The 12846-nt window shown below is 49.2% G+C and overlaps 1 protein-coding gene across 6 annotated transcripts in view; it reads right to left on the bottom strand.

Annotated features, from left to right (window-relative positions):
- Positions 1–12846, bottom strand: part of RNF144A (ring finger protein 144A) — a 114248-nt gene that overhangs the window by 22118 nt on the left and 79284 nt on the right. For all 6 annotated transcript variants that reach the window (XM_068564047.1, XM_068564046.1, XM_068564049.1 and 3 more), the window contains 2 exons: positions 3883–3987; positions 3686–3746 (listed from right to left, as the gene is read on the bottom strand). In XM_068564047.1, coding sequence (XP_068420148.1) covers positions 3686–3746; positions 3883–3987 — 166 coding nt within the window. The remainder of the gene's footprint in view (positions 1–3685; positions 3747–3882; positions 3988–12846) is intronic.

Genomic DNA, 12846 nt, shown 5'->3' with positions numbered 1-12846 from the left:
ACCACTGTCCAGTTTAGACCCTTCCAGTTCCCACCGCTCCCCGCTTCTGCTCTGAGGAGGCTGTGACCTCAGGAGGGGACCAGCAGAACCTCTTCCTGCATCTCACGGCTGAGCGCCATCTTCCGTCCACTCCTCTTAGAGGGCACGCGTGGCTGCCAGGGTGGGGGGGCCTTTTCATGAAAGGCCCAATTATATCATGCAGCGCACAGCAGCGGAGACCCAGTTAGGGTTTCCATGGTAACGACTTCAACAGTGCGACCTGTGTCCTTATGGCAACGCCCATCCCCATGGGAGAGACTCCCTGTGGGAGACGTAGAGGGCAAACACTCTGCCCCATCGATCTGCTAGCTCAGAACACCCTTCCGCAGTGCTGCCGGCACACATGCCCCTGTGGGCACAGCCTGGGCTCCTCTCTCAGATGTCTATTAGAATTCTACATCATCACCCCGCTGCTGGATTCTGCCAGCTGGGTGTACAAGATGGGAGGCGATCAACAGCAAAATCCACACTGGGCAACAGCAGAGGTTTTCTTTCCAGGATGTGTATATACCTACATATCTACGCCTGTCAATCTATCTATGTATTACATATATATCTTATACTATACATTAGATACATTATATCATATGATATAACTATTATAAATATTGTATCTAATATTTATATATATACATATTTGTATATATTTTCACACAAGGCAAGCAGTGTATTTTCTGGCACACTAGAAGAAACTCATCTTAACTCCCATCTCCCAAAGGTATATTCATAATAGATTAATGAAGCAGGTCCCTAATAGCTCTACTTATCAAAAAGCCCAAGACTCTTTTAAAAGATGTTTTTCTTTCCTTTTTTTTTTTTTTAACATCTTTATTGGAGTATAATTGCTTTACAATGGTGTGTTAGTTTCTGCTGTATAACAAAGTGAATCAGCCATACATATACATTTATCCCCATACCCCCTCCCTCTTGTGTCTCCCTCCCACCCTCCCTAACCCGCCCCTCTAGGTGGTCACAAAGCACCGAGCTGATCTCCCTGTGCTATGCGGCTGCTTCCCACTAGCTATCTATTTTACATTTGGTAGTGTATATATGTCCATGCCACTCTCTCACTTCGTCCCAGCTTACCCTTCCCCCTCCCCGTGTCCTCAAGTCCATTCTCTACGTCTGCATCTTTATTCCTGTCCTGCTCCTAAGTTCTTCAGAACCTTTTTTTTTTTTTTTTTTTTAGATTCCATACATATGTGTTAGCATACGGTATTTATTTGTTTTTCTCTTTCTGACTTACTTCACTCTGTATGACAGACTCTAGGTCCATCCACCTCACTACAAATAACTCAATTTCATTTCTTTTTATGGCTGAGTAATATTCCATTGTATATATGTGCCACATAAAGATGTTTTTCTTTCTTAAACACAACTGTCCTTTGAGAAGCACACTGTGAAGGGCCCAGCACCCCCGCTCATACTGGTCCATTCTCACTGCCCTGGATATATAAACAAACGCCTGCAGCGTGGTGTGGTCGGTGCTCAAATAGGAGCTTGTGTGTAGTCCAGTGGGGCATGCAGGCAAAGGCGATGGACCTTCCCTGGAAGCTTGTTTGTTCCCAGCCTTGGGGGTCTTCCAGTTGGGAGAGTAGGTGCTCAGAAAGCACCTCACTGCCTCCCTCCTGGCTTCCTGCTTCCCAAGGACCTGGCTGGAGGACTGGGGAAACTCAGATTGAAATCAAGGCTCTGCTATAAGATGAGACATGCAAAGTTCACAGGAAGACAGTGTTTGAAACTTTAACCATAGGACTTTTTAGTAACTAAAGGTTGTCAGAAAATCATGGCAACTGTCAGTTTTAATCCAGTCACCATCCTCACTTGAAAATGAATTTCAAAGGGAGAGAGTACGTTGAAACTTGCTCACTGATCCTGTCTCAGAATTTGCTCGGTGACCAGCTATAATCAATAGCTGTATTTTATTAGCCCTAACATTTTAACATTTCATTCAGACCGGTCTCTGGTCCTATTAAGTCCGAGTCCTTTTTGTGTTTTCCTGCTTTGAACGTAATGCTAGAAAAACATTTTAAAGTGATGGGTTTGAGAGATATTTTTTTAACCTAAGTCGAGTTGGGTTCATTATGCAAAGGAAAAAAAAAAATCTTTGACTAAGCTAAAGTTCGGAAGAAATAACACAGTTAAAATGATTATGTAGGAATATTTACCCAGCTGTGTTTTTAAATTCAATGTCATAGAAAGTTCATTTTCTTGTAACCCAAATAACTGCCAGTTTCTGTCAAGATTCCCACTGGAAAATGTTTTCAGAAGACGCTCAAAGTCTCAGAAATCCAAATTAATTTTATTGCTCCACATACTGACGTTTGTATCACATGGCATTATATTTAAGCTATAAACTGCCCCAAACCAAACAATATATGGCATTTAAATAAATAAACTCTTGAAAACAAATTTCAATGCCATCAAAAATCCTGTTTGATTTTTTTTAGGTTGGCCACACATTACCTTTTTTTTTTTTTTTTTTTTCTTGAGAAGTGAGCCTCAAGAGGAAATGCAGCTATCTTTAGCATTTCTTTAAAAAAAAAAAAAAGAAAGAAAACTTTCCACATTCAGCTAAACTAAGAGTCTCTGGACACTTTCCTCTAGTCTATTCCGCATTCCATTCCCATCCTGATGGTGTTTTCCTGTAAACAAGCCACCCAGGGCCACATCTCTCATAAAGGCCTGATCCAGGCAAGGACTGGGAACCACTCCAGGAAGAGGGGGAAGCAAACTTCAGTGCTCACAAACCGAGCTGAAAACTTTACAATCCGACGCGGCACCTTCACAATAAAGTTTTACCTACAGAGCATCTTCTACCCATGTCTTATTCTGCTCCTTTTCAGATGAGCCCAAGGTCCAGAATATATATGAAAACGAGGACAAACAGAATCCACAGACTATTTAAAATAGCATGTTATGATCCTGACGTACTTCAGACAGCAAAGAGAAAGACCCATCCCTGACGGTCAGCGTGTCTGAACTCCGGAGCGGCCCGGCTCCAGCCAGCAGGGCTGGGCAGGGCACTGCGGGGGACCTGGTCCACACCCCACCCCACTCCCCACCAGAGATGGAAATCAGGGCGCGTCAGTTAGCCTCTGTGGGTGTCAGGTTAACAGACAACCTTGTCGGGCTGTTGGGAGACTTGGTGAACTAAGGGCTCAGCACCCACTGGTCCCGGCATGCACGAGGCAGCCTGTCAAGGCGATGGACGTGCGTGCGGTCGGGATGCTGAGGGCCACGATTCCACCCTGCCTGACCTCGGGACTTGCTTCCAGGCCTTTGTATCTTTTAAATCCTCCGGAGGTCTAAGAATTAGTTCTCAGACTGTTAGGCCTTAACCTGGCTGGAGAACAATGCCCCACGAGGGTCTCTTTAAACTACCCCCAAAATCCCAAACCCCTAGAAGCAAGCTGTGTTTCACGAATCTTTCCTGTTCCTAACTAGATCCCCAACGGAGGCCTTCCAACTGTGAGCTCTGCAGAGAATTCAAATGACAGCCGAACTTTAGAAGTCTACTTTACATCAATGTTTTCACTTCTGCTGTAGCCAAATGATATATAATCACAATCACCAAAAGCACTCCCCCGAGTTACCCGGATTCTGTCACAGGAATCATAACTGGCTAAGACACGGGGGCACCTACCTCTTTCAAACTGTAGCTTTTTGTATCTTTGCATGATTTCAGCTTCAACCATACACTCAATCTAAGGGAAAAAAGAAAAAGGAGTAAAACAATCTGAGGGCTAGACGACAATGCCAGGTCAGCCCAGACAGAGCCCATGACCCCCCATCGCTGAGGAGCCCATGCTCGTGCACCCCAGTTTCCCCAGCTGAACGTGCCTCGTTCTCCTGTAGGTGGCCCTGTTTGGGGCAGGCAGCATCAGGGCAGCTAATTGCAGTTTCTAATCCTTCTTTGATCAAGAGTTCCACATACTGTTTCAGGCACTGAAAAAAAAAAACAGAAATATCTGTAAACATCTTTACTTCCTTAAGGCTGAAGGAGCAGTGAGGCATTAAAAAAAAAAAAAAAAAAAAAAGGACAAATCAAGCACATTGTTCCAATACGGTTTTTTGTATATTTGCCGTGTAGCCATAGCAATGACCAAATTAGGGGTTGTATTCACTCAACAAATATTTGCGCGGTACCTCCTGTGCACCAGGACTAGGGATGCGGGCTGGAGCCCTGGGCCCGACCTCGGCAAACACCGTGCCAGTGAGCCCAGGGCAGAAGCAGAGGCATCGAGGGAAGCAGGGAAGCCGTGTCCCTCAGACACACATCAGACGTCAGGCACCATCCTCAGTCCCCTATACTCCACTGTCTCACGTGCTCCTTAGAACATTCTCGCAGGAAAGGTGTGACCATGTCATCATTCAGGTGTGAACACTGAGTGACCAAAGAAGGAACTGCCAGCTTACCCAGACAGCAAGGGCAGAGCCCAGATTCCAACCCAGCCTCGCCTGCCTCTAAATCGCCCCTGCACCCCACACCGAGAACCCAGGTATGGCTGCCCATCCTCCTTCAGTGACCCCTTACTTACTGGGCAATTACTTGCTACCACCTTCCCCTACTTGGCAGTCTGGCTGGACATCTGAAGTAAGTTCAGAAAAATCAGTGAGGGACACAAAGCAAAGTTCATACCAAAGTGAGGAGGCCTTTCCCAATGCCGGTTTACTCTTGCTTCACTGTCTGCTAGTCATAGAAATCCAATACTCCCTTAAAAAGCACTTCGTAAACAACAAGTAGAAGAAAGGTCATGACCTTCCCTAGTTGTAAGCTCACTACCAAATGTGACTGAGACAAACATTGAAGCGCTTACATCAGAACTCAAAGAGCATGGGAAACCGGACCTTTCAGTGAAGGGAAGCAAAGCACAGTATCTCACCAGCATCTCGAACCTCCTTTCAGTCACTGCCCAGTGTAATACCGGGGCTCATAATTCCACCACCACTACACTATTATAATGACACTATTACGTGTCATAGTGATTCATCAAGAAAAGCACATAAACTGTTGGTGGGAATGTAAATTGATACGGCCACTATGGAGAACAGTATGGAGGCTCCTTAAAAAACGAAAAATAGAAATACCATATGACCCAGCTATCCCATTGCTGGGCATATACCCAGAGAAAACCATAATTCAAAAAGACACATGCACCCCAATGTTCATTGCAGCACTATTTACAATAGCCAGGATGTGGAAACAACCTAAATGCCCATCGACAGATGAATGGATAAAGAAGATGTGGTACATATATACAATGGAATATTACTCAGCCATAAAAAGGAACGAAATTGGGTCATTTGTAGAGATGTGGATGGATCTAGAGACTGTCATACAGAGTGAAGTAAGTCAGAAAGAGAAAAACAAATATCGTATATTCATGCATATATGTGGAACCTAAAAAAAAGGTACAGGTGAACCAGTATGCGAGGCAGAAATCGAGACACAGATGTAGAGAACAAATGTATGGACACCAAGGGGGTGAAGCAGCAGGGGTTGTGGTGATGGGATGTATTGGGCAATTGGGATTGACACGTATACACTGATGTGTATAAAATTGATGACTAATAAGAACCTGCTGTATAAAAAAATAAATAAAATAAAATTCAAATTCAAAAACAAAAAAAAAGAAAAGCACATAAGCTGTTTCCTAAGCCTCTTCCTCCCCCCCAGAATGTCTAATCCATTTCATTATAAGAATGCATGGTTACTAGAACGGATGGGCCTAAAATCAGATCCAGCTGCAGTTTCCACTGGTTCTGTGCTTTGAACAAGTCTGCCTCTCTCCCAGCCTCATTTTCTGGACCTGCATTTTAGGGTGGTTCAGCCTACCTCATGGTGGAGTCGAAAGAATATTGTGCAAGAGAAAGAGGTCGAGGACTTCCGTGGTGGCTCAGTGCTTAGGAGTCCGCCTGTCAATGCAGGGGACACAGGTTCGAGCCCTGGTCCGGGAAGACCCGACATGCCACGGAGCAACTAAGCCCGAGCACCACAACTACTTAGCCCACACGCCACAACTACTGAGCCCACGTGCCTAGAGCCCGTGCTCCGCAACAAAGAGAAGCCACTGCAATGAGAAGCCCCCGCAATGAGAAGCCCCCGCTCGCCGCAACTAGAGAAAGCCCGCACGGAGCAACGAAGACCCAACACAGCCAAAATAAGTAAATAAGTAAGCAAATAAATAAATTTATATTGAAAAACAAAAAGAGAAAGAGTCTAGAAGACTACATGGAAAAGAGTGTATGCTCCATATATAAATGACAATTGATCTAAATGGGTAATTCTCACCATTTTAGCAAACCAGAATATTTCATTCACTAAAGACTCTAAAGATGGCAATTTCTTTAAAAAATAGAAACCAAGGTAATCCTCGAAAAGACCCATCTCCTACAGCCTCTCTCAAGAGCACTGAGCAGAACGCTAAGACTCCACGTGTCAATTGCAGCCTTGGTGCCTACGACCCAAGGGGCCTGTATCCCTCTGTCCTGTCCAAGCTCCCTGTGACCACGCGGGCCCTGAACTTAGGTTTTTCCCAGATCATCTATGTTTCACCAATGCAATGATGATGAAGAGAGCTCCAGAGAACCGAGTAAGGATGAGCCTGGTCCTGGCACTCCCTCTGAGGCCTAAGATGGCAGAGGTTTCAGAGGTAAACTCATCAAAACCAACACAGGAGCTTCCCAGAACGAGGGAGGGTCAGAGGAGGAGGGAGGGGGTCACGCCGAGCCTCCATCAGGCCTGCACCTCTTCGGGAAGATGGCACCACGGTTTGGTGGTGCGCTGAACCCCCACAGCAAGGTCTGTTCACAGTGGGAGGCGACTGGAAAGTGAATGTCCTGTGTGGGGCTGGGGGCAGGCTGAGGAGGAGAAACACGACAGGCTTCAGAGCTACAGAGCCACCTGGAATCCCTGCCCTTCCAGGCAGAGCCGCGGGCCGGTTATGTGATGAGTTTGGGCCACAGCTCCCTTGACTACAGAATACAGATGTCCATCTTGCTGGGCTTTTGCAACGGTAAGAAAGAAACTATGTAAAAGCACCTGGCACAATTCCCAACACACAGACCAGCTAAGTAAGAGGGACCGCTGTTACCTGCTGTGTGTCTCTCTGGGTGATAGATGTCTTACAGTCATAGGTGAAAAAAAAATCAAAACCTTAGCAACAAGATCATTATTTTACTTTTTACAATTAAGTTTGTCTAAATTGAGTCTCTGGAGGACACTGGAATGCCGTAAACTGATAAAATGCTGAAAACTCTCACAATACTGTGCAGAGAAGTACATGATGAGAGAAGGTTTACAAAATGCAACAATGGAAGCTGGTGTGAAGCACACACCCGGGGGGGGCATCTCCGAGTCTAAACGACGCTGTTGAAGAGACTGCACGTATCAACAAGCAGTGCGTCACGTCTGCGGAGGACTGCCCAGGGGCGCACGTCCTATGCCATTAGCAGGCCTCTATGCAATTTGCAAAATGACTGTGCTCTGGAAGCATCCATTTGTTTACTATATAAAAAGAGATGAGGATCCAAGTGTCTGACCAAGCATCCATGGAAAACAAGCCCAGGCTTCTTCCAGATATAAAGCAGGCCATGACTCACAAGCTATGTTCTTCAATCTAATAGCAAAAAGATGTTCTGAAATGAGCACAAAAAAATGCCAGAGAAACCTCAGTCAAAATATACAGGACAAAGGCAGGCACTGATGCATTGATATTTCCTGCTATCATATTAGTTATAGCTCTCTGTAACCAAATGCCTCAGGACCCTGTGTTAATCACTACCTGTGTTAGCCAACTAAACACACACGAGGCTCTTAGGAGGTGTTAATCTCTCCCATTTTATGGAGGAGAGAACAAAGCCCAGGGAGGTTAAAAAACGGGCCCAGAGGTGGAGTCCGTAAGCGGAGGAGCTCGAGCTCAAACCCACGTGTGCCTGACTCCAAAGAAGTGAGGGTTTTGCTTTTCTAAACTCGTGCCTTCTTCCTCCCCAATCAAGAACTCTTTCATAAGCAATCGTTTATTACTTATTTTCTGTTACCTCATGAGGTTTTTTTTTTTTTTTTTTTTCAGTACAAAGCATTGTATGCATTTTAAAGTGGCAAAGTCTGAGTCAAACTAGACTGTGTCTTTCTGTGTCCCTGATGCTTGGATGCCAGGACATTCCATGACATCAAGACCCCAAGGCCCCTGTGGGAAAAGATGCGGGTGCAGATCCTTAAGACGCACTGTGCTGGGGCTCCAGTGGGGTCCCGCCTCGGGGGCGCTGGTGGTCAGGAAGGCATCCCAGAGATGGAAAGCTGGCCAGAGAGACAGGACGTCCCAGCAAAGGAGCGTCTACCACACAAAGGGCAGGAGGAGGGAGGGGGGCTGTCGAGAGCCGCAGAATGTTCCAGGCCTTTCGTTTTCCACTCTGTCGTCCAGCTCTTTGAAACCCGGTCCAAAGGCAGAGGCAGCACTGCTGATCTGCTAAGGTACCTCCGCTGTGTCAGAATGTTTCTGCCAAGGAGAAGGGGGCCACAGAGACACCTCTGCCTGATGTAAAGTCTGCAGCAAGTCGGAACTTCATCTGTTTTCTCCCTTGGAGGCCTGCTGGCTACTGATCATGCTAAAAGCCGAAAGGGACCCCCAGAAACTGTGCTCAGAGGCGCCTGAGTAGCTTCTGCTCACCAAGACCCACTGTGTACGAACGTCCGTGCAGGCAGCTCCAAACAACTGCGGTGGGTCCCCCACGAACAGTGTCCAAACAGCAAGGACCCTGGAATCCCCGCCCTGGGTTGGAATGCCAGCGAACCCGCTTGCCAGATGTGTGACTGGAGCAGGGGCTGCGCCTCTCTGAGCCCCCGTCCTCCGCGGCGTGGAATGAGACAAGCCTGGTGGACAGAAGAGGATGCGTCTACAGTCGGTGCCCCAGGGCCCGCAGCGCTCCGGCACGGTGCCCGCACACGCGCCACGTGTCCTGCTCGGCACGCCCCGGCCTCCACCGCCGAGGGTCTGCTTACATTCCTTCTCTGTTAGAGGGCAGGCTCTCTGAAAGCAAGAACTGTTCATCTTTCCAGCCCCTGCGCCTGTGAGTGCTGGCAGAAAGCAAGGGATCCACGACGCCGCAGGGAAAGGCAGATGCCAGCAACCGGGGAGGTGAGCGCTCACACACACGACAAGCCGACGCCCGCGCGGACCGGACGCTCGGCAGCCATGCGGAGGAGGGGAGACCCGGGGCGGCGCGGGCCTCAGGTCGCTGCCAGAGAGCAGCTGGACGGCGTGGCGTCCCGGGCATCTCCGCGGGCGGGGAGGGCAAGCCCTTCCTCACACAGCTGTCCTCGGGGAGGCGGGAGCCACCGCCTGGCACAGCAGGCATGACAAGGATGCCTCGTGCATCACCCCCCCCCCCCCCGCCCCCGCCCCCGCCCCCGCCCTCCGGCCACGCCACCGGGGGCTGGAAACCTGAGCAGGCCACCCAGCCAGCCCCGTGGTGAATGTTCTGGCAGCAAGGCTGCTCCAGGCTGCAGGAATGTGACTTTACCCAAAGCAGGGGAGTCCAGAGTATGAAGGTTGCTTTTGTAAAATTTTTAGGGGAAAACAAAATTCAGACTTACTTTCTACCAAAAAAAAAAACCCAAAAAACAAAACCCAGCTCTCATCTACGTGTACTACTTGTCCTCTGCTCTTGACAAGCCACAGGATCTGCTTGCTGTCTCCTGGACTAAGCTGCCCTGAGCTCCGACCCCTCGGCTCTGCTGAAGACCACGTGCAGCCCCACCGTCAGCTCTGCTCCAGGTACCCTTGGTGCTCTGCTCCCCGGCTGTCCTTGGGCCTTTCTGGGGAGAAGACACCATTCTCTCCTCCGCAGGGAGGGCGCTCTCCTCGCCCTCGGGCTTCTAAACAAGCTGCAGGAGACACCGTGTGTGTAGGACAAGGTCTCTCTTCTCCAAAGTCGCTGAGAAGCAAGTATGAGCCTTTCACCAACCACACCTTCATCACCAGGACCTCCCAGCGAAGGCCAGACAGAGCTGGCTGTGGTGGGCTGGGTTAGCATACGGAAATCAGAGTCAGGGACACGAAGGGGTCCTTCGTTTCATCCACTCAACAGATATTCATTTACTCTGCACCAAAAGTCCAGGAGGCCGGAAATGCAGAAGCAACAGGTAAACCTTGGGTTGAACTCTTCCTGAAAGTAGAATGAGTGTGTTTCGTGTGCAGTGGTGTGGGATCTGGGTGTGTGTGCACGTGAACTTAAGAAGGCATGTGAGAGAAGGGGATGAAAGGATACGACGAGTTTGAGGGTCTGAGGGTGTGACAATGGGAGTACATGTGCAACGGCTCAGAATCGGCGGTACCTGAGGGCTAATGCTAATAGAGGGTATTCTGTTCACCCGGCCTCGTTACGTTAAGTGGTCTACGTTTTCCAAACGACTGGAGATTATTCCATCGAGTGGAGAAACCAAGAGTTTTGTTTGTCTTTTATCTCATGAATAAGAAGGGGCTGGGGAGACCGAGAATGCCCATTTGGGTGTCTTGCCAGCAATGGGGCAGGGTTCCAGGACCCTGACCTCAGCAGGATGCGGATGGGCCTCCTGCAAGAGAACAGGGAGGTCGGCTTTGAGATTCAGAATCAAGTGCACAAAACGGGGAGAGAGAAAGAGGGACCCAAGTGTCCTTCCCGGGTAGGAAGGTACTGAGATCTGGGGGCGTGAGAAGGAAGCCCAGTGCCCGTGACCCAGGACGTGGCCTGCAAATGCCTCCCAGCAGCCCTTCAGCTCTTTGCCATGTTTGTCAGCAAAGCTGATACCAGGAGTCAGCACTTTCTTCTGCATGGTTAGTGCAAAGGCATCAGGTTTTAATGCAAAAAGCAAATGCACCAGAGTCAAGGTACACCCAGTGAACGTTCTGGAGCACCTCGTCCCGTCTGTCTGAGCTGCGGTGTCCCTTTTAGGAGATGGAGAATCCTGCCCAGTTTGCAGGGTCTTATGGGAAGTGCGGCCATGTTGCAAGGCACGGGGTAGACCACCAGCAATCAGAGATGCTGTTCTTTCAAGCACAAGGTAAAGTTTTAGAGGGACCCTAAATCCAGACATAAAAATGAAAACCACGCCTATGGAGCCTGTGAGCAGTGCCCCAACTCGCCGGCCCCAGGAGAAGGATCAACGACAGTCACACAACCAAGGAGGCCGGAGAGTTTCCTGGGAACGCACGTGTCTCCTTTACCCACAAGTTACTGAGAGAGATGCCCTCGCTCTACCTGTGGACAGTGCGGGGTGAGGACGTGCCGTCTGCAGCTGCTACCGTTTTGTTACCATCACTGGGAGCCCCAGCTCTGCAGGCTTCCTGGGTCACGGGCAGGATCCTCATGTCACCTGAAGCTCTTAATGCCTACACAGAGGCAGTGCCAGTGGGGCTGGCAAGTGACAAAGTCCGTGCAGTCTGAGAGCTCAGAGACTAAAGAGTCCCGCTTTCCTTCCCTGGACGAGGGCACCAGAGAAGACAGGGAAAGGGACTTGCCCAGGGACCCCCATTGTTAACGGCGGGGCGGACCCTAGAACTAGTCACCACTTGTGAATTACAGCCAAGCGCCCTTCCTACAGTGTCCAAACTGTGGTTGTCTATGCAAACAATGCCCTGCAGAGAAGCCGGTCTCACTGGAAGATTCATGCACTTGCTAGGCGCAAAGCTTTCTGGGCGCAAAGCTTTCTGCTCCTTGCGCGTCTCCGGCCTCCTGCGGGAGGCGGATGACCCAAGGCTGCCCTGCTCTCTGCACGGCACCATCCAAGCACAGCTGCACATTCACAGCTTTCCGGCCTGATGCCCTTCCGATCCCTGCCAGTTATGTCACTGTGGGAACCCTAGCAAAATCCTCCTGTTCCGGCCCCTCTCACGACACTCCGTCCTTTGCCTGCCCTTCCTGATGGGGCTCCATCCATCACGCTTTCTTCAAACAGCCCCCTGAAGCCTGCCGGGTGAGTTCCCGTCTCTGTGCGGTCACATACCTCTGTTTACACTGCAAATACAAGTCTTTCCGTCCCAATGACAGTGACCCGGACCTCTCTCTCGCCTACACATGGGATCGGGAGAGCAGAGACCGGAAGCTTTCATCTCCCCCAGGTACCCAGGGCACCTGGCACAGGCTGGCGCTTGACAAGGACTGAAGAACGGAAGTGACCAAGCAGCCACTTTGTGCAAAGCTGACGGGGATGTTAAGATGTGCAAGTCAAGGCCCATCTCCTCAGCTGCTGGATTTCTGGATGAGAAAACATAACTAAGGGAAAGAGCCAGAAGTTCTGGGTCTCGGAAAACAGACATTTCCACCTTCCTGATCCCTGGGGCGTGTTATCTTGAGGGGGGAGCCACAGCACCCCACGTCTTTGAGCCTCAAGTCCCCCCAACCTTCGGAACAAGAAGATCCCCTCCAGTGCTGGGAGCTGTCACACTGACCCTGCTTTGTCAGCAGTGAAACACCATAAACGTTCCATGTTATAGGATGCTGCAAGTATAGGGGAGACCACAGTGGCCTTGATGGGCTTCATTTTAGCTTAAAATGTCATACGTTTTAGCTTCTGGTCCACGGGGCATCTCCCAGGCCACCAGAAACATAGGCTGACGAAATGGAAATGGGATTGGCTCTCAGTGCAGGATCTTATTTTAAGGACATATTTTGACATAAATGTCAACAACCCTTTCTCTCCTCCCAGTACTTTTGCACAGAAACTGTTGGTCATCCTTGAAGATTTCACATTTTTGCACACAAATGTTCAAGTTTACGTTTATCTCTTTAAGTTTCATTTTCACACTCAGCCAAAACTTGACCATT

The sequence above is a fragment of the Eschrichtius robustus genome, chromosome 15 (genome assembly GCF_028021215.1).
Source record: "Eschrichtius robustus isolate mEscRob2 chromosome 15, mEscRob2.pri, whole genome shotgun sequence".
NCBI lineage: Eukaryota > Metazoa > Chordata > Mammalia > Artiodactyla > Eschrichtiidae > Eschrichtius > Eschrichtius robustus.
This window is presented reverse-complemented; position numbering and strand designations above follow the sequence as displayed.